Here is a 22,440-nt window from a genome sequence, read left to right on the forward strand (position 1 = left end):
GACTCAAGATGTACGTCGACTCAGCAGAGGACCAAGTTTCCATTTGCAGTTACAGTATAAAGGCACAACATTGGCTTATTCTAGTCCCTGCAACGGAGGGCAGCCTGTGTAATATTTCTGACACCGACCACAAGTATGCCATCTGTACCCCCCCGAGAAGACAGCCGAGCCATGGTTAAAAACACGCCTGTATGGGGGAAGCCTCTGCCAGAGTCAGAAATACATCTTGAGTCCAGCTCTGTGCCAGTGTTGTGCTCTAATCAAAATTTATGTCGTGCTGTCAAGGTTAACGTGTAACAAGTGTAATTGGATTCCATGGAGCAGCCATATAAATGTAATTACGCTGCATTAATTTAACTGAGGTGGCTTGCCCTGGAATGTTGGCCTCGGTTGTAGCCTGTTGCCTCAGCCCCGGGGCATGATGGGAACTCCTGGGAAAACAGGCTGTTCCTGGGAAACGCTGAACTTGCACACAGTGACCGAGACCGCCGTTAACACAAAAAGAGGTTGCTCCCAGTTTTGGGGCTAACGTCTTCCGCTTACAGGAAGCTGCCGCATAACTCATTTGCATAAAAATGGGAGGGGGGAAAATTACATTTTCATATTGGTACATGTCACAACCCACAGCAATCTCCTGACAACATTTGGCAGATCCACACGGTTAAAAGTCAGATAACAGTGTGAAAGGGAGAAAGCAAAGTCCCCCAGTGTAAAGAAGGCCCCAGAAAAGCTGAACATAATAGAGGAGGAGTAGAAGACAGAGGAGAGAGGGGAGAGGTTGTAGGGACCAACTGAGTGCTGAAGGGGGGGGGGCACTGATACAGAGATGATGGGGTGAGGCAGGGAGAAGAAATACAGGGATGAGCATGGAGAAGGAAGGAAAGACATAGGGGTGGGGATATAGGGGTGAGAGGGGGAGAGACAGAATTAGAAGAATGAAAAGAGAGAGGAGAGGATGACAGCGTGGATATGTGAGATGGAGGAGTTAGATGGAGTGGTGCGGGAAAGGGAGACCAGATGGAGGAATGTAAGAGGATGGGAGAAGCACAGCGCCCACAGTGCGACAGATACAGAGGGAAAAGGAGGACAGGACGAAAGAGACACACACACACACACACACAACCAGGGCTGTGCCGTCAGCAGGTCTGTCGCACAGCAGAAACAGCCAATGGCCTAGTGAGAACCTCAGCAGTGACAGAACGAGAAGGGGCCCAGTCCAGTCTAGTCCAGTCCTCACATGGTCAGCACCCAGGAGTTGTCATGAGACGTTCCATGAGATTTGCGTGACAGTTAAGTCTGATGCATGTGGTCAGGCGTGCACAACTGCTTTTCAGCCTGGGACTGACAGTGAATGTCTTTCACTTAGTAGTGTGAAAGTAGAGATATCATCAATTTTTGTACAGAATGGCTATACAAACTGCTCATGGCTGTTTGCTTGATGTGGCTGTTACGTGCTATATGTGTATGTGTGCGTGTTACTGTGTTTGTGTGTGTGTGTGTGTGTGTGTGTGTGTGCGTACATCTTGATCCTATGAAGTGCTGCGTGACCTGCTTTGGTAAGCACTCTCTCTGAAAAAGCCATGCTTTCATCTTTGTTATTTTCACTTGTTGTTTGTTCAGTTCTTGTTTATTTAGTCCTTTTCGCAGCCCTCCATGGTAACAGTAGAGATGCAGCCAATCAGAAGCAGGGCTGTCATGCAAACGCGGAGCGATTATTACAGTAGGGTAATAAAGCTCTGGGTGCACCTGGCTCATTTGATTAGCAAATTTGCGCTCCAGGCCAGTTCAGCAGGGGTGACGTGTAGCTCCTACACAAGGGGCAGGGAGCAGTCGAAACCGCTCAGGAGTTCTCATGGTAGGAGTCTGTGACAATGCGAGATAATAGTCCTTCGCCTGACATCTGGCGCTCGCCTTTCAGATTGAGCGGTTTGTTTGCATTGGAGATGTCTGTGTCAGACTCCCAGCAGCCCTGGTTCTGTGACCCATTTTCACAGCTGCCTGTGCCGGCTCCAGGGTGCAGCTTGGACCGGTTCCCACTGACCCATAAGCCTCCCTCCACGCTGATGCCCTGTCTGTTCCGCCATTGGTCAGCCCGGGCACCAGGGTTTCTTCAACAGCGGCTGCGCACCAGGAGGTGGGGAAACCAGGCCAGGCAGAGCGTGCCACCACTGTTATACCAGTCAGTCAATAAGTCAGCGAATCAGTCTGTCGATCAGCTATCCTGTCAGTCAGTCAGTCAGTTAGCCACTCAGTTAAATACTCGATCAGCCAGTCAGTCGGTTTGTATGTGTGTGCGCGACACTGCCGCGCATGCAAGCTTGAGGCCTGGGGGGGTGTGGAGGCCCCCACCCCCAACTGAAGAGCGAAGGCCCGCACGACGGGGTTCCCCCGACTGGATTCCCAGCGTCTCTACTCACCTTCAGGTCCCGGTGGACCACGCCCATCTGGTGGCAGTGAAGCACAGCCTCAAGGATCTGCTGAATGCAATGACTGCATGCAAACACCAGGGGGCGTGTGTTAGTGACAAGCTCACACTCACTGTCTGTTGCGTCCTCTTTGAGACCCAGGCGGCTGGCTGAGAATGATGATGGTGAAAACAACAGGCGCTCGCCTCCGGCGCTGACGGAGGGGACACTGACCACCTTCAGGAAAGGAGGTTTCACCTTCCCCTCCACTTCCTCCACAATAACAGCGTCAGGGTCCCGTATGCAATCTTTTGTGTATACTGTGGCAATATTAGGATTTTTGATATTGAAAAAAGGAGGCATGGAGTTGTTTTGGTAACAGCAGCCAAACACACACTGTGGTACATAGATTCAGCTTCATCCCAACTGTGGTAGGAAGCATTTCCCCATGCATTTATCATACAGTGAAGAGTACACACTGTGTGTATATGTGTGTTTTGTGTCCTGATCACATTGGGTAACTTCTCTCTAGGGGGACGGGGGAGGTCCCTTCATAGGTCACTGAAATGACAATGGAGCCGGCCAGTCGCTGTGTCACCTTCACCATCGCCATCGTCAGCCACCTCTGAGTCTCAAAACAGAAGTGGTGTTAACTCTACAAGCTGCCGTGAGCTTGACTGCGGGGGAAGGGCGTTCGGTGCCCCCAGGCCGCGGGCCGACGGCGAGGGCGTAACCTGGGGGGACTCGCAGGCCCCGCCCTCACCTTGACACCCTCCCCACCCCCACCCCTGAGTCACACCCCAGAGCAGCCGTACTGAGAGCGGACCAGAAGGAGGCTACATGCACATTGCCTGGGCTACAGGCCGGGGGAAAGCTCTGTGACGGTGGTCTCCCCCCCCAGGGGGGCTGCTGTGAGAGGTGGGGGGGTGTTAATCGGTGGGGTATGGAGCTTGGAGTGGCGGTCTACGCGTGTGTACTGACCTTCAGGTCCCTGTGCACTATGCCATTTAGATGACAATGATTAACACTTTCTAGAATCTGCTGTATACAGTGACTGTGGAAAAGACAGGGCGAGAGGCAAGGAAGGGAGAACAGTTTAAAGGCACATCAGAACAGGTGAACACAGGAGACAGACAGAAAAAACAAGAAAAACAACCACTCTGGAGATAAACTCATAAACCGAACAAACAAGCCAAATCACGAAAAAAGCAAGATCGGGACAGGATCTAAGCGTACGTTTGAAGCCGCTGTGTTGGATAAGAGATAGATAAAAAGTGAGTTTTATCCTTTGCCCACTGTGTTTACTCATACGGTAGTGATATTGGCATTTCTGGTTCAGCCGCTGATTTAAAATGGAAGCAAACAAAATTTTTCAAACTCATTTCTTCATTAGACTAAACTCTGTTGCTTATATTGTTACTCATCAGAATGATTTGAATCAAATCTTTCATGGCAAAACAGAGATGGGTATCGATAGAATGATTCTGTATTTCCAAAAATATTTAGCAATCGCAAAGAAATATGAGATCTGAGCAATTCTGACATCTCTTTGACTGCAGCTGTAACAATTAACAGTGAACGCTTGACCTTAAGGAGTCCATATTGGGCCTTTGCAGCCTCTTGGATCACTACAGTGCATTTCACAACGGCTCAGAGAAAGATGCTGCACATCATGTGATTAACGGTAAACCTTTTCTTCTTGCACAGCATCTTAACATCACAAAGCCCATTCATGCAAGTCTATAATTGACCCTAAACAGGAGATAACCTAACGATGGGAAGGTCAAGCTCATTCATGACATTCAGGTTTTAAATGTTTTTCACTTTGATCTGTCTCCAAGGTGGTCTGGTAACAGTCCAGTGAAGCTGTTGATTAGTTTGTAAGAAAACTTGAGGAGGCAGGCATTAGACCTGTGTTTGCCAGCATGAATCAAGAATCTTGTCATCTCTGATAAGTATCGATCCAAGGATTTTAGGATCTGATATATTTCAACTCAGCTGAACTGTAAGTACCTATGACATTATATATTATACAATTTGGACATTTTTGCTGAGCATGCTTTCTAAACACTAAAATTCAGCTGATGACAATAATTGTTCACATACACCCATCTCTGTACACCACGAGTAAAGCCCTAATAAATGCCAGTCATTTTTAATATAAAAGACAAAAATAGAAAATTATATTAAAAGCAGGATGAAACACAAAAACACAGATTAGCAATAGCCTCAAGAATTTGTAGCAGAAAACAGAGAAGCAGATTAAAGACATTTCATAAATCACGAACATTAACAGATTTCAACAACATGACTTCAGAATGAACAAAAATAACATCGGCAATAAACACAGATTTGAAGATTACCAAACAGCATTCTACAGACACAGAGGACCTACGGTATGAAAAGCCAGGGATGGTGCATTACAGAATTCCCCACCCTGTCTGACGGAACATTCTAGTGGTGAACAGTGTGGTTGGTGGGGTGTCAAAACTCTGCTTTGTTTCCAGACATCTACTGTGTATGTATGTGTGTGTGTGTGTGTATGCGTGCGTGTGTGTGTGCGCGTGCGTGCGCTGTACACACGTTCGTGCACAATGCAACTGTCAGAAGGTCTGCTTATTTCTTTTAACTCCACAAGATTACATTCGAGTCATATTCAGGCTCACATCTTCCAAGGAAAATACATGTTATGACAAGAATGTCACGCTGTAAGGATTAGTTTTACTTCAGTCCTTGCCACTGTCTTCCTTAAATAAATGTCCAGCTTTGTGGCGCATGTTTGAAATTTTTCCCAAAACGTACAGTGTATCCAAAATAGTCAATTTAAAGGCTTGAACAGCATGCTAATATTTGCAGAAGACTGCCGCCTCTCACTTACCTGGCATCGGCTTCACTGTAATATTCTCTGGCTACAATATCTTCAAACAGTTCCCCTCCAGTGACTCTGAAATTCAAGAGGAAATGAGACAGATTGATTCCCCCATGCTGCCGGGTTCAAAAACCACGGGAACCCAACCGTGTACATGTAATTAATAATCTAAATGAGCCTTCTTAAAAGAAAAATACATTTAATCTGAAGCGGGTTTCTTGTTGACCATATTTCATAAGGGTGACCAGATCTGAGCAAAACACATAGATTATACCAGTGGCTCTGGAACATTAGTCAGTTCCTGCACGATAGGATGGGCATCGGCTGTGGCCGATGAACCTCTCCCTCAACCTAGGAAAACAACCAATAATTATGGAACATATTCCCTTGTATTACAGCTGACTAATGCCTAAAATCCCAGTGTTATTCCCAGACATTCAGAGACATGGCAGATTTGGATATTTCATAAAACGACTCACGGCTGTCCAAGAAGCACAACAGATTGTTGTGCTTGGACTGGATACAGGACGAGTGCACGCAGGCCTCTCGATTTAGCCATGACCTCACTGCCACCATCGCCCATAGGCGGTCTAATACAGCGGGCCTTGTCACCGCTACTGCAGGAAACGTCTTGTTATGTAGGCGTATGGCTGTGCATTTTTCAGTCTGTCTTCAGCGGGACCCTTTGCAACCTAAGCCCCATTAACACCCACCCTGAGGCTCCACCTCTCTCCCACCTCCTGTGGATTCTTAAATCTCATCTCCTGCCAGTTGTCTCAGTTCTCTTGGACGATCTTCCATCGCGTCTATTTGCTGCCTCTGACTCAACTCGACTGTTCATCCCCCTCCCTGAAGCCACCGATGGCCTGTGCATCTCTGTTCCCCACGGGCTTGACTCTGACTCTGACCATGCCCCAGACCGGCAGACCTGCCCCCACTCTGTGCTGCCGTTCCCCGTAGTTCAGTCCTGAGATCCCTCGTCTTTTCCCACTTTAACCACGTTTATACGCTGTGCTCAGCGTGCATCCCTTAGAGGATCTGTGTTGAGGAATACAGTTTACAAACTGGAAAACCGCTAAAGGCTAAAGAGCCGGAGGATGTAATAAAATGACTATTTTTCCCCACTGTGCATGTGACTCACCGTCACCTTTTTTTGTCCAAGCATTACTGTCATTACCCCTGACGCATTTATTTGGGCAACAGGAGAAAAGCTTTCAGGGCCGCAATCGAACCAGACGGAGACGTCGCCTTCAACTGACTTTAGTGAAATTAAACGCAGCATTTAAAATGAATTGGAAGCAATTTTCCCCACAACTGCCAAATAATAGAAACACTGTTATGGCAGCCAGGAAATATTGAGGGGTGAGAGACCAGCAGCAAAACAGAAGGGGGGGTGAAAAGGGGGGGGGGGGGGGGAGGGGCTGAAGATAATGCCTTTCAAAGCGATATTGAATTCCTCATCAACAAACAATTGTGAGATATGGAGATCACAGAAGTGAAGGACAGGCTAGACAAAAACACAGGTTTTCCCCCACCAAAGCCCCAAGTGGACACAAATGCTAATCTTAAAAAAATTGTGAACACAGAATAGGTCAGAGTCCCCAAGGAGTGTGAGAAATCTGAACACACTTTCACAGTTATATCGACACAATGATTATGCTTCTCAGTTTCCGTTCGGTAGATCTGAATCAGTGCTAATTATGGCACGCTAGGTCTGAAGTCCAAATCCTGGGTTGAATACTATTATAGTACACCAGGGGGCGACGTATTTGAATGGTCCAGTTCAGCTTTATGAAAGCATGCTGTTTGGGTACAGTAAATTAAATGAGATAATGGAGTCCACAGGGAAAGAAAACTAAACACATACAGTGAAAGCCCAACTGTAAGTACTGTGGAGCCTCTATTCCACCAGCGAATAACACTGCACCTTTAAGAAGCTTTCTCACAGTGTAAAGGACAAAATGACATCTCCAAAGGGACAGCTGCCACATGCTTACCAAGGTCTTACAGTACTGGAAAGACTTCTTAGCAGCCTGGGACCTTCTTACAAACCAGCCCTTTTGTAAACTTTTAAAAAGGATTTCCTCATTCAAGGACCATAGTGGACATACACAGTAAATGTATTCCATCCACCCAGGATCTGACATACATACATGGCTTCGGTAGTTAAAAATATTGAAATAACAGTCCCCTTCCATACGCCTTTTGTATTTGAAACCTTGGTGGTCAGTCAAGGATGTTCAAGGATACGTTAGTGAAAAGCAGAAGCTGGTGGTGGCAACAGGTTCAGTGGTAAGAGCTCGGCTTGGTGTAAAATGTGATGCTTCATGCCTTCATAGAGGTGGCAGACAGGGAAGACAATGGAGGGGGAGAGAGGGAGAGAGAGGGAGAGAGAGGGAGAGAGACGGAGAAAGAAGGAGACTGCCCGCACGGGTGAAACGGCTGCTCCAGAGAAATAACCTGGCACATCTGTGCGGTTATTGTTTCTCCGGCTGAAAAACCCCGTATCAGCAGAGGTAGGCAGGGAAGGAGAAACTCCCAGAGAAGGGAAAAAAAATCACAGGCCTGCTGTCTAACAGATACAGAGAATGTCACAGGCCCGGGCCCTCACAGATACCGACAGAAGAAATGTAATTAGGGTGAACCCACACACCTTAATGCCTTAATGCTGTATAGACCTGGGCACATCATTTAATTTGTATTGTATTCAGTTAAAGGAACAGTGAGCTGTTCAGTAATAGGGCAAATGCTTTAATTTTACACTCTATGTAAGAGTGGTGGTGTGTAATGGATTTGGGAGACGACACACAGTGATGTAATCTCTCTCTCTCTCACACACACACACACACACACACACACACGCTCATACACACACACACACACACACACACACACGCTCATACACAGGGCGTGTGACTACCAAAAATAGTCCACATTCAATAAAAACATTTCCATATTTTTACAGTACAAAGGTTCCTCCTCACTTTTACACTCTTAATAAGAAAATGGGGTATGTAATGGCCATTGGATTTTAAGATGACACATACTGTTGTGTACACACAAACACACACAGACACACACACACAGTCACACACAGACACACACACACACACACGCACACACACATACAGCACTGAACACTGAGCTGTTGAGTGATGGAAAAACTTCTCCTACAGATAGAGGGAGAGGGACGTAGCCTCTTTAGCGGCAGTGTGACGGAGAGAAGAGCAGAGCTATGAAAGCTACGGACAGATGGAGAGGGAGATGGAGAGGGAGACAGAGGGGCGACCGCTGCCGCCTGCTTCCCTGCTGCACAACTGACAGGCTGTCATGCTGCCATTCTCCAAAGTGGCACAGATACTGCGGCTCATTTGCATCACTTCCTCATCACATCACATTACTCAGTGCCGGTGCTGCTGTTTACGTGTTTTTTCGCGCACTCCCAAATCAGGGTAGTTGTTTTAAACACTGAAACGACTGTATAAATACAGTGATTTCAGAGATCAGACGCTAAACGGAGAGCAAGATGAAAATGATCAAAATGCAGCTTCCATAGGTGGTGATTACAGGGATTAGAAACTGTCCAAATACTGCCAAAATACCAAATGTCTCATTCTGTTATTAACAGGATGGCGATTACTGAGACTCAGCATGGTCAACTCTTCAGTTCATCCTCTGCCGCAAACACCTGTTCAATATACCACAGTCTTGTCCAGGTGGCCGTCTTGCGCTTAAGGTGCAGATTCCAAAGTGGCACAACTCTGCGTTCAGCTAACGCAGTGAAAGAACCGTGTAAACAGCCGGCGTTCATTGCTGTGCCTCTCAGATTCCTCTGAGCTCATCCGAGGACAGAACCTCCATCACCGAGCTTGTATTTGCATTGTGTTTACAAGTGTACCGAGACACGACAATCAGCAGAAACAAAAATGACCACCCTGCGGGGGTGGAAGGTCCTGTGCGTGGAGTTAGGGATTTGCGCCGCCCCCGGACTCTGTCTGACCCCCTCCTCTCCATGACTGACGCACGTACGCGCTGCCGCGGATGAGTTCGGGATGAGCGTAGCCACAAAGCGCCTGATTGAGGTTTGATACCAAGAAAATGACGCTGATTCAACACGCAGTCATAATCCACGCAGCAGTGCGCAGCCCCTGCTCCGGCTCCGCTGTTGTTTTTTTTTTGTTTTTTTTTAAGCTTTTCATTTCTCCTCAGTGCTTGATTACTCAGCGGGAGTCACTCATCAGATGGGGAAAATGAAACCCTTGTTATTCAGGTGTCTGATCAACAGCAGATTTAAAGTCACATTATCTATGAAAAGGGTTGCATTCCATTTACTGGATCCAGGTCTGACGTTTCTGAAGCGTGAGTGGGACGAGTGAAGGAGCTGTGTCTATGGCGTGGATGATATATCAGGTCTTGATTGCATTATAAAGACAGACACTTTTGTCTGCTGTTCTTACAAATCTCACCTTGTCCGTCTGTTAGGCAACAAGCATCACGTGAAAGCTTGACTTTCACGTGAAACAAGCTCCCCATCAAAAGCTGAGGTGTCCACGGCTACCCACGGCGTGCAGAAGTGAGGTGAGAATATGTGATGGTTGCACATTGCCCTGTATCTCTGTCCTAAAACTGCTCCAAAGACCTCACAGAGTCACTGCCTAATCGCTCAATTGTATTTCACGCAGCCTGAAATGGGACAGACGGAATAGACGTAGCTTGAGTCCGGCACCAAAAATGTTCCAAATTCAATAAAAACATTTCCACATTTCCGTGATACAAAGGGTCCTCCTCGCTCTGGGGGGGGGCTGAGCCCTGTGCCATTAACTTGCCAGTTCCTGGTCCCCCTCGGTTCTTGACTACATTAGGGAAGTGCTACCCTTTTGAGCACAGAACACGTCGCCCGCTGTGCCCGGACCTTTCAACGGATGAATGCCACTTTAAATTCAAAACCCATGATATTTGTTCTGTTTATGAACTACACACGTTCTGTTAGACACATCCATTCAGACAAAGGAATGCATGAAAGCCTCTGAGAAATGACTCTGGCTGTAAAATGCTGTGGGGAGGGGGGATGAGTGGGTTGGAGACAGACTCAGTTGTTCAGGACTGTGGTGGAGGAGGAGTTGGATGATCTGGCCGTGCAGAATTGCCATCCAGGTGCTTTCCGCTCACCTGGATCTTACAAATCCAAACTGCCTCAATCCGACCAGTTTAACCGCTCTTCCAAATTTTTCTGGCAAATGGAACGCCCCTTCGGCTGCACCTCTCCAGGATGATGCAACTGTGCCAGGGACAAATTTTCATGAGGAATCTCAAGGAAGCTCGCAAGTGCTGCCAGAGGACTGCTGCCTTCAAAATCACTTCCTACTCCTTCTTCACCTCAGTGGTACTGATCCTTGATCAGTGCTCACCAGGCAAGCGCTGAGTGTGTCATACGGAGCTCTGTTCAGAGGCAAGCGCTACTGAATTGAGTGAGGAGCAAGTGACATCGCATAAAAAACACAATCCCATATAAAACAGCTACAGTGTGAAAAAGATCTCTGTCCTAAGCCAACGTGCACATGTAGTTTGCCTCTACGACTGTTCTTACTATCGCACTTACAGCCAGCCTACCGTCACACTTACATACACTAACACACGACTCTCTTTTTCTCTCTTTTCACTCCTCTCCCTGCTACTACAGTATGTGTGTTTCTTCACCTGGCTCAGTCTACAGCCCATTAAAGCACGGGGCTTCAGGCGATCCAGCATCGTCACAAACAGGATCCAGAGGGCTTTTTTGTTCAGTGTGTGTGTGTGTGTGTGTGTGTGTGTGTGTGTGTGAGAGTATGAGTTCCTGTCTGTCCACTCTGCTGGGGATAACCCCTTCACCCGAAGGACCACTTCATTCACCTCCTTTTCGGTTGCAATCCTCCAGCAGAGGACAGAAGGATACTAACAGGGTCACAAAAATGTGACAACATTGCACTGTTAGGATGCGATTACCTGAACACCCACCCCTGGAGTGTGGTTCTTACACAGCAATAAAGGATAAAACAACAGCTATGATGAAATGAGGTATTATCAGAGCTGTAAAGTGCCACTTCCTCGGTAAAGATAAAGGACTGAAACTGCTTCAGCGGAGAGTGTGATGACGCCCTGTGGGGCCAGTTCCTGCATGACCTGGGTGTGGGGGCATCCAGGGGAACATGGACTGAGGAAAGCAAGGCGCTCCAGCTGTGTCAAAACACCCCTTAGATTTATACACAGTGCAACTGTCCTCTCGCTGAAATGTCATTCTTTCAAAGTACAAACATTTTATATTCTAAAAAGACTCAAATTACAATAATGCACTCAAAACGTGTGTGATGAGCCACTGAAGAGAAATAAACCAATCAACAAAATCACACACTGTAAAGTACAAATAAAGTGAATTCATATTTCATGATGAAGTGGATGAGTGGTCATACTTTCAAGACATTTGAAATTCATATTAAATATTAAATAATAAATGTATTAATCTAAATGTTGTCTTTGTAAACAGTTCATCAACAGAATGAAAACCGAATAAAAAGGCAACATGTTGACTATAACATGAAAATTCAGGTGACAATGTGTAAACATGCATGCGAAATACATATCCCTCCCAACGGGACAGGAAAATGAACAGCGCTCCTTCATGAAGTAGATGTGAAGCTGTTCTGTTTTGGTGGAAAGTAGGGGGCTAGAAGCCTACTGTATCTTGGGCAGTATGCACAATATATCCAAATGATGGTTAATATTCATCAGTCATCGGAAAGACTTATTTGTATATTGGACCAAGAAACAAAAAAACGATTCCCTTGGTTTAATCTTAAAATGCTATTTTCCAGGTAGGTGTCTTTTCCAAACAGCAACAGCTAATCACAGAATTTTACAGAAAAAGATTACCTTCTTGAAGGTCAAAACCAAATGTTCCAAGAAGGCCAGCGTAAATGATCACGCAACATAACAAACCACAGATTAAAAACAAAGAAAACGGTGAGGATTTTACTTACAAATCAAAGACTAGATAGTGGAATCCCTCTTCTGATATGCTGTCATGGAGTCTCACTGCAAAGAAGAAACAGCATGATTAGAAAATGCTGGCCTCTCCTAGCTTCATTTGGTTTCTAAAGCCAGGCTATGGTGCTGACAGAGACGGGAGAAAATCTCATTTATAACACATATTATATTGATTTAAACTCCCCCGAGATGCCAGACCCCTCGGTTCCACCCCATAATTCACTGTGGAGAGAACAAACACAATATTCATCTGACTGAATGTACACTACGGGAAGGGGAGGCAACCTAATATATTGATTTCAGCTTCATAACGGGGATGGTAAAATGTCTGCGTTTATGAATGGTTATTATGATACGCACTGGCATCTGATATTAAACAGATATGTTTTTTTCTTTGGAAGAAAAGATGCATGTGGATAAGAGATACAAGGCTCTTTATTGCATAATCCAACCCTCCCTTCACTGGCCCTTTACCCTCTTATTCCTCTGGCTTCTTCTCTTTTCTCCTACTTCACCATCATTTACTTTCTTTCATTCAGTATCTGTTGCTTCAGGAGTCTTGTCCTTGCTTACCGCCATGTTAACAATTCTGTCCCTCTTGATCTCTGCTCCATCCTTCCTCCTTACCCTCCCTCAGGATGGGGTCTTACCAGGACCATTATATACTGCCAGAGGGTTTATCCTATCCATTCACTCCTTCCTCTCGATTGGTTCCTTCTCTAGGGACCTCGAGGTTAAAGCATCTTAAAAACATCTCATTAAATTATATTGTCTCTGGGACACACCTCTATAAACAACATTTCTTTGACGCAAATGGCTCTTTTATTAAATAGTATTCTTTTCTCCAGAAAGGAAACTATGTTGACAAGTAATGTTTCAGATGTTGACTAATACTGCATGTTTTAAAATCTGCGATCTGCGTTTTCTGCAAGATCCTCTGTGAGAGAGAGAGAGAGAGAGAGAGAGAGAGAGAGTGAGAGAGAGAGAGAGAGAGAGAGGCACAGAGAGAGAGAGAGAGAGAGAGAGTGAGAGTGAGAGAGAGAGAGAGAAAGAGAGAGAGAGAGAGAGAGAGAGAGAGTGAGAGAGAGAGAGAGAGAGAGAGAGAGTGAGAGAGAGAGAGAGAAAGAGAGAGGGGCACAGAGAGAGAGAGAGAGAGAGTGAGAGAGAGTGAGAGAGAGAGAGAGAAAGAGAGAGGGGCACAGAGAGAGAGAGAAAGAGAGAGAGTGAGAGAGAGTGAGAGAGAGAGAGAGAAAGAGAGAGGGGCACAGAGAGAGAGAGAAAGAGAGAGAGTGAGGGAAGTGAGAGGGGAGACAGGAGACAGGAATTCCCTCTTCAGGATTCCCCTAACTATGATTCAATCCATCCATCTTCATTTCCACCCTCTGACAGACAGCGGTGTTCCCCAACTCCTCCCCGGCGCCATGATGACCTTTCAGTCACCGGCTGCCCTGGAGACAGATGCAAGGGACAACATTCTCTGCATCTTAACAAGATGGTCGTTAACGTTTTGGCCAATCGCAAGGATCTGATTAGATTAGAAGGAGGGGGGGGGGGGGGGGGGTTCACGATGTGCAGAAAATCAAAAGGAGCGAAATAGCTGAAGACTAAAAAGGTTTCGTTTCAAGTCATAGACTGGCAGGTGAAAGTCAATAAAACAGAGGTATAAGCAGCCCATCTTACAGGTTTTATTCCTGAACTTGAGTCTGACTGCAGACAGTGGTTGGACGCTGACGGACGCCTACCACCAATTTGTACCTTTCGACATTTCCAAGCTCAGAGCAGCACAACATGATGTCAGGGCCATCCCCAGGCGCTCACAGGGGGGGGAGGCTGACCGTGCTCCAGGAGCTATTTTAATAACCACACAAAAACGCCGCTGCCGTGAATGGCCTCCTGTAAACCACAGTCACACAGCCCTAATCCCCCATTTCCTTCCAATAACACCAAATGCACAAAGGAGGACATTTAATGTGACAAGGTATTAAGAGACGGTCCCCACACGGCCCCCTCTGACACGCTTGACGTGCCTGTCGGGGGGGGGGGGGGGGGCGGGAGACGACGAACAAGAGCTGAAAAAGGAGCCAAAACCACCTTCCAAAAGAAATGCAGATTAAAAAAAAGCAAAACACCCAGCATCACTGCCCCCCTCCCTTTCCCGGCCGCCCCCGAATCCTATTGTGAGGAGAGGAGACGGCGAAAGGCAGCCTGGCAAGTCTGCGTGAAACGCTGCCATTAGTGAGGTCCTAATTACAGTGCGAAGCCACCTCTGCGTCCCCCTCACCAGCCTGCAGTGCCAGCGTGGGAGGCCAGCTGCTCCCCGCGGCAGGCCCTTTCATCCCCGGCCCCGCGAGGAGCCTTTACCCCATCAAACGTCTCCATCGTATGCATTCATTTTTTTTGTTTTGTTTTCATTTTTTCAATCGAGAAAATTCTCCAACAGGGAGAAGGTGACTGTCCTGTCCGTATGTGGAAAGTGGGAAGATCTCTCCCATCCCTCTCCTCACACTTCTAGATGCTACGTTAAAAATAATGCCCGTTCACCACCAACAGCAACACCTACATCCTTTAAATGCCGGTCACCTTAATCTTTATCATTAGCTATTGGTTGTATAAGGAAAGAACTCATGCACTGACACTGCAACAGTAGGACAGTAGCAGTGTCACGGCAGAGTAGTCAGACGGACAGTAATTTACTCATCCTGCTCTACAGCATTTTCTCCCACGTTGCTCAGACGTCATGGCAACGTTGAGAGAGCCTATCAACGTTAGCTGGGCCCATGGCCCTGCTCCTGGTGCTCCTCCTCATTTCCTTCTGCTCCACTTACACTGGGTCCCAGCCCGCTCCAGGCATCCTCCCCCCCCCCCCCCCCGCAGATGTTCCTCCAATCAGAAGGGGGCAGGAGGACCGAGAGGGGCAGGGGATAGGCCAGTGGCCTGCGGGTTGTGAGCTCATATTCCAGGATTCAGATAATGCCAATACCCCTAAGGCACACCTGCAAAGACTCTGTGCTACCTACATGCATGCTGTTACTGTAGGATGGGGTTACTTTATCAGTAACATAGTTCAGTATAAGATTTATATATTCATTCATTCACTCACTCTCTCACCTCTTTTCCCCACTCATCAGTTTCTATAAATCCTTATCAGTAATGTGAAAAGACTTCTATGGAACAATATGGAAATTTCACAGATTTGCATGACTGTGATGGAGGTGACTTGTCCTTCATGAAAAATAAGGTTTAAATTATGTGGCTGCTGGCACTGTTTGACACAGAATGAGATGTATTGTCTGTGTTTGCCTGTAATAATTCAGCATGTCAATGGGTAAAAATTAGATGTAGAGGAAACTGAACTTTGCTCAGCTGTGAGAGAATGTACTCCTGGTTTGCCAGGTTTTAAAAAAACCTAAGTATAATAAAGTTTAATTGAAAAACTGACATTGACATCTTCCAGCTCCACATATCCCCCAGTGAATCCCATTTTTATCTCACTCACCATATGCTTTAGTTTAACTAGCTTTCAACAAGAAACTAGTTGACTAGTTTAACTATTATTTTGAAACTGTAAGGGAACATTCACAACCTTTAGTGTGGTTAAATGCACCTCTGGTGCGTGTGTGTGTGCGTGTGCTTGTGTGTGCATGTGTGTGTGTGTGTCTGTGTATGTGTGTGAGTGTGTGAGTTTGTGTGTGTGTTTGAGCCAGCTGCAGCGAGCTAATATTCCTGGAAGGCATGGGCAGACAACCTGCTTGACCAGTCTTCTGGCTAAAGTCAAGCACTTAAGCTGTTATTTATTTTTCAAATCTAGCGGATTGGAAAGGCCTCCGAACAGCTGTGGGGATTCTGTGCATCTGAGTGGAAGGACACTGTCTCCCAATCTCCACAGCCGTGGCTCATCTCCACCCTGCTGGCTGAGAGGAGGACAGGGTGTCCGGCCGTGCCCCTATCAGTGGGTTCACCTCTGTGGCAGCAGTATCATGTCCCCTGGATGCTCTCTCACTGGCCCGCCTGACAGGGCTGGGCCAATGAGAGAGTAGATGAGCAGGGGATTATGACATCACAGAAACAACAGAGGAATTCAGGGCAGGGCACAACATCCACATAGCTGGCACAGAGAGGACGGAAAAGTGTGGGGAGGGGGAACAGGGAAGTGAAAGAGGGTAGGGAGGAGGTAGGGTTTTCTATGAGGAGATAGGGAGAGATGGAGGGAGGAGAGCAGGTGGAGGCCAGGGTCGGGGGATCTAAAGGGAATTAAACAGATCCGCTGATACATACATTCCTGTTCCGAAGTGCATCTGTCTAACCTACGTTCAATAGTAATGCGGCCCGTGTAATGCGCGAAGCGTCACCTGTGTGTAGAACTAAACACAGGGGACCACTGAGGAACCACTACAGCAGCTGTTCACTAATCCTACCAATCCTCTTTATTTCTGAGCTGTCTTGCCAATTACCTGCTTATATTTTCTGATAATGGACACAGTTGATTAGATTAAGGCATCCACATACAATAAAAATCAGCGATTCCGTGTGTGTGTGCCAGCGGTAAACCCGTGTTCCCAAAAAGAAAAACCAAGCTCTGTCTCATGCAGTCATGCACACACAATGATGGGGGAAACACTTCTGCCATTTAAACAAATGGAAAACCACTCTTTGAATAAAGAATAAAGCCGCTTGGTCACACATCCACACACACCACAGGATTCAAAGAAAGGAGAGTAACCGCCATTCCACTCCAGATTACCAGCTAGCTTGTACATTGTCTTACCAGCTAGTCTGTACCTTGTCTGGCCAACTATTGGAATTTGGTCATGCAGCACTTCTAATATTGTGACTACATGCATGGCTTTTGCTTGTGTTGTACTCTGCCTCACTTTGGATAAAAGCATCTGCCAAATGAATAAATGTAAATGCAACTGGACTCATGCTGTGGCACACACCCTAAAGCACATCACTGGATCCCCGGCTAAGTGAGTCCATCCTAAACCTGACAGTCTTAAATGGCTATCCTGAAGGCAAACAGAAATGGACCTCACAGCTCGGTGAATGCTCCCACACACACACAAGCATACGCTGTGGGCATGGCTCTGTAAGCCCAGCAGAGGCTCCTGTGTGCTGTTTTGTGTGTGAAAGTGCTGGTGCTGGTGAGAGGAGCACCACCAGTGACTGTGCCCTGACTCACGCATCTCGTCTCCCTCCAACAGCTGTGGGCTGACAGCCATTCATGAGCGGTTTCGGAGATATGAGCAGGCCCTTCCAGGACTCAGTGCGGGGGGGGGCAGGTCTGCCCCATCATCTCTGCAGGTTTTTTCAAGGCCCCTCATTGCAACAACCCCCCCCCCACACACACACACACACACACCTACCCACCTCCCCAGGGACAGATCATCAGACCCTGGGGGTGTAGGTGACAGGTTGACAGGTGTCAGTCATGTGGCGGTGAGCGAGCGTCAGCTTACCGATGTTGGGGTGCTTGAGCAGACGGCAGATCCGGGCCTCGCGCTCCAGCTTCTGGTGATCTGTGGAAGAGAAAACACATACACACACAGTTTGAATACACAAACAAAGCCATCAGGCAGAGCAGACTGAACAGTAACACAGGAAGATTAGCAAAGCCCATCCTGGTGCTGCAACAGAGTGCAATGGAGAGTCTGTATACCGGCACTTGAAAACGAGGTCAAAGGTCAAAGGTGATCCCACTTCCCTGATAAAAATGAGAGCAGATTGTCAACAGAATCTAAGTGGGCACAGCTAACCTACTCTACTTCTCTGTGGACGTTCTCTTCTGTTCTTCTCAACATGATGTTCTTCCTGTGTTCCGCTCTTTTTAATGGTTTTTTTTTATGCAAAGCTCCCCAGTTTAACGCAACACAACAATAGGTTGTTTTAGCTTAATAAGTCTAACCCATATGCCAGAGGAAGAAGAGAGCCTTGTTACGGTCTGATTTCTTGTTTTAAGCAGCATTAGCTTGTTATGCTGCACTACCATCGCTTTCTTCTTCCACTAGGAGGCGTGGAGCGCGAGGACCGGGCCTAGTAACCGCGACGGCTCACGGCACGGCCTCTGGAACTCTCGGCCTGGACCCGCTCCCGGTGCCTCCTTGTTTTCTGCTTCACTCTTCTGGGAGACATAAGGCGCACACGCGGATTACAGCGTGTTCCGCCCAAAACAGTCACGGCGGGCGCCTGCCGGGGGTACAATACGGCCACACAGCTCGCGTGACGGTGGAGCCGGGCCAGCGTTCAGAGATTCCCCGCTTAGCGCCGGCCCCATCTCAGGCCACAAGCCTGTCTTCAGCGAGTGAGAAAGCTGTACTTTGGGGTGTTACATAGCTACAGCGATGGCAGCCGTCTCCACATATTTATCACTTCCAGGCCTGAGCTGGTGCCTGTCTCTCTGGAATGAAGCAGATGGACAGGAGTTTTTTTTTTTCTTTCCAAGACAGAAGTCTGGACCAAGGGAGTGTTAAGGATGAGGGGAACGGTCTTGTGACTTTTACATGGGAAATTGAGTCTCCCCGTATGTCTTCAAAATCCCGAGAAGGGTGTGTTTTGCAAAACAGGCAAAGGAACAACAGCAAACGGCTGTCAGTTTGCGCGTTTACACATTCATACCGCGCTCCGTCAAACTGTCAATTCGGGGTCGACCTGTGTACCTCTGTGTCAGCACCGCGTCGCATCAAGCCGCTGATAACACGCCGTGACAACTTCAACCTCGCGAAAAAGAGCCGCGCTCGGCCTGGCAGCAGCACTTACGTCCAGGGAGCTCTGAGACGCTCTCACCACCCTCACGGCCAGCGCCAGAGCCGCTAAAAGGCACGGCGACCGAATCAGAACGAGAAACAGAAATTAAAGGCACGGAAGACAAAACAAGCCCGCAGCTATTACAACTTCCGAGGACAAGGACACCAAATATTTCAATGACACGAAACACGGGGGTTATATTTTCTCCAAACGCCGCTTTCATCTTCGAAAATCAGGTTTGCGATGAATTATTTATCATTAGCAAATTTAGCAAAACTGGCGACACGAACTGGGTCCTTGAATTAATCACGCGCGGCTTCAGGCATCCAGCGAGACGACTGATCAAAATTCACCTGCTTCCCTCAGTATCAACAGTCATGTATTATTGACTGCTTCGCTAAACGTGTAACCAAAGGACGTTCCTGGGCTAATACGCCAGGAATGTGTTGCCCCACGGTAATCCTTTTTAATATTTGATAAATAATATTAGCATAGCGCGCATTATGCTGCTGCTGTGCTTTTTTTGTGTGAGCCGGCAGTGGAAGGGGCGGGGCCCTGTAAAGGTCGCCATGGTGAGAGGAGCTCATGAATAAAACATGAGCAGGTAGATGCCGGGGAAACTCGCGTTCACCGCCACTCGGAATATGCCACAGCCTTTCGCAGAGTATCCAGCGCCGAGCCACAATAACGCGGAGCGTGTGAGGAGAGACGCCATCCCCGTTCACCTGAATGCAAATCTTGCCCTTGCGCCTCTGTTCTCCGCTGTGTTCTGGAGTGGTGTTGTTTGATCGTAATTATGCCGCTCGAGTGTGCCGGGTACAAAGAGAGGCTCTGGTGGGAGCCGGGGGCCGCGGCTACATCGGCAGGTTGGGCTTTCAGTGCTGCCCTGTTGCGGTTTCCCTGTCTGTCACCTTTCTTTAAGGGCTCCTCAAACAAGCAAACTGCCAGGGAGGAGAAGTTCTCACCTACCCCTCAACTGCTACTGCCTGAACTACATTACATTACATTATTTTCATTTAGCAGACGCTCTTATTCACAGATATCCAGAGCTACTTACATAGGTTACACCTAACTAACTATAAGTAACTATCCAGATACACCACGCTCCATTTCAAACAACGTAAGCGGTCCTTTCTTTTTCTTTGTGAGTTGAAGAAGTTCTCGTGCTTTGAGATTTGACAGAAAATGGGATGATCAGTGGAAAAAACGATCAAGCATCCATCTTACGTGCCTTGTTGCTACCTGCGTGCACTCTCTTGAAGATGAGGGAGAGACAGTGCAGAGGGATTCTGGGATAGAATGGTACGTGAAGGCCAGACAAAGGGGTTCAGAAGAAGCTGTAGCTCCCAAATTTTTTTGGATACACATGAAGCCCCGTTTTGCCATCTTGCCATCAGCACTTCAGACACTTACAGTCATAAATCTCACCTGGAACCTCACTGGAACGTGCCCATGGTGAGAAACTCTTTCAACACATGCTTGTTTCATGAAGACGGTTTCCCTATTCTTAGTGCGCAGCTGCTCCTGACTGCATAAACACAGCTGGCAGATGAGCACTTGCACTGGCGAGCAAGAGAGACTCCTCCAGTCAGTTCAGTCCTTTTTTCAACATGGCCGTAATTCCTGCCGGTCCAATCAGATTTGTTTTGACTGGCCTCTAATCCCAATCTCTCCAATCGAGTCTGCTTTTATGGGGCTCCCCTCGGTTGCGCAAATCAGATCTGTTTACCCAGGGCCACAGTCACGGTTGCTGAGGGATTTGCGACAAAGCATGCTCAGCTCTCTCACATTCCCCTGGTCATCCACTTACTCCCATACGGCACGCTCCCAATCTGTGACATAACAGGATTACCGCACAAGCGTTATCGGCGTCATCCTCCTCTAAGGTTAACGCGCTCGCAATTACACAACCCCATTATGAAATGCCAAGGAACACTAAGTATGACCGATTCACCCAACATCTGCCTTGAAATGTAACGGGGACATTGTGAGAGAGGAGAGACAGAGAAAAAGAAAGAGAGAGAGAAAGAGAGAGAGAGGAATATGGACAGTGGGAGAGATGGGGGGAAGAGAGAGAGGAAGGAAGACAGGGAGACAACCGGAAGACAGATACTGTCACTTAGACTGTTACAAACACAGACGGAAGGGAGTTTCTCATTAATGTGAATTTACATATAGGGTCTATTATTAAAATTAAAGACTTGTTATACTGGCAAAGGTCAGCAAATGGGTTGGAAATGACAGGCGATTGTCTAAGCCATGTGTAGCAGGACTTCTATTCCTCATAGCAGCTTTTAACCTACTAAGCAGCACATCTTCGCACCAAGAGGTGAACCATGTGCTGATGACACAGCAAGTCAGAGAGACAGGACACAAAGGGCGATGGATTCAACCGAAAGCGGTTTCAGAACTGCTTTGAAATCAGCACCATGCAATAACCTCCAAAGATTCCAGCAGATAAAGCCCCCTAAGCGCTGATCTAGAATCATCTAACGAAAACCCTAATCCTAATCCTAACCCCCGACCGTTTTGCAGATCAAATCTGACCCAGAGTAAGCGCTGAATTAAGGGATCTCTCTGTCCACACCTTCTCTGAGCAGAGGGACTCAGTGCTTCCTGCCACAGATGTTGCTCTGGAGGACTGCTGTTCAGATGGCCAGGAAAGCAGGTCTCCTCCATATGCTTATATAATGACTGGCCTCTGCCAATGAGTGTGAGACTTTATTATCTTCTCAGTACTGGCTCCACACTGGTGGAATGAGCTTCCTACTGAGATTCGGACAACAGACTCCCAGAGCGCCGTCAAGAGAAAACTGAAAACTCATCTTTTCAAGATGTATCTCTAGTCTACCTCTCTATCTATCTCTATCCAATCTATCTATCCTACACTAGTTCAGCACTTAACTCAGTATCTTACTGACCTCTTGTAATACTTTGCGATAACTACTTTTAGCATAGTGATGCACTTATTCGGACGTCGCTCTGGCTAAGAGCGTCTGCTAAACGATGTAATGTAATGTAATGTAATGTATTACTGCCATTATATAATATTTACCCATCACTGCCACCACACATGATAAATACACCCTATTCCATGGAAACGTGAGCATCGGAAATAACTGCTGTCAACTGTGCAAGGTAGTCATATGTGAAATATTTCCCTAACCACACAGACATATCCGAAACCTCGAACACAACCCGGCCAATCCTTCAAGATAACAATGAGGGCAAGGTCTGATTCACAAATGAAGGAGGTTTAAGTGGGCGTGGCCAAGCAGGCTTCAGTCATTCACTTCTTGCTTGGCTAAACCAGCGCACTACCATTGTCCATTGTGCAGTCAAAAAAATGGTCAATGTCGCACTCTTGTTTTCACTCACCGGTTGTCCAGCAAAAAATGATTTTAC

At 47.2% G+C, this 22,440-nt stretch overlaps 1 protein-coding gene across 19 annotated transcripts in view; it reads right to left on the reverse strand.

Annotated features, from left to right (window-relative positions):
• camk2d1 (calcium/calmodulin-dependent protein kinase (CaM kinase) II delta 1) overlaps window positions 1-22,440 on the reverse strand; it is a 95,198-nt gene that overhangs the window by 28,403 nt on the left and 44,355 nt on the right. For 11 of the 19 annotated variants that reach the window (XM_036550851.1, XM_036550845.1, XM_036550838.1 and 8 more), the window contains exons 3-6: window positions 17,751-17,810; window positions 12,288-12,342; window positions 5,284-5,349; window positions 3,387-3,459 (exon numbers count right to left, since the gene is read on the reverse strand). In XM_036550851.1, coding sequence (XP_036406744.1) covers window positions 3,387-3,459; window positions 5,284-5,349; window positions 12,288-12,342; window positions 17,751-17,810 — 254 coding nt within the window. Of the gene's footprint in view, window positions 1-2,417; window positions 2,491-3,386; window positions 3,460-5,283; window positions 5,350-12,287; window positions 12,343-17,750; window positions 17,811-22,440 lie in introns of all 19 variants that reach the window. The other 8 variants (XM_036550848.1, XM_036550844.1, XM_036550841.1 and 5 more) reach the window with 1 other exon arrangement.

The sequence above is a fragment of the Megalops cyprinoides genome, chromosome 18 (genome assembly GCF_013368585.1).
Source record: "Megalops cyprinoides isolate fMegCyp1 chromosome 18, fMegCyp1.pri, whole genome shotgun sequence".
Lineage (NCBI taxonomy): Eukaryota > Metazoa > Chordata > Actinopteri > Elopiformes > Megalopidae > Megalops > Megalops cyprinoides.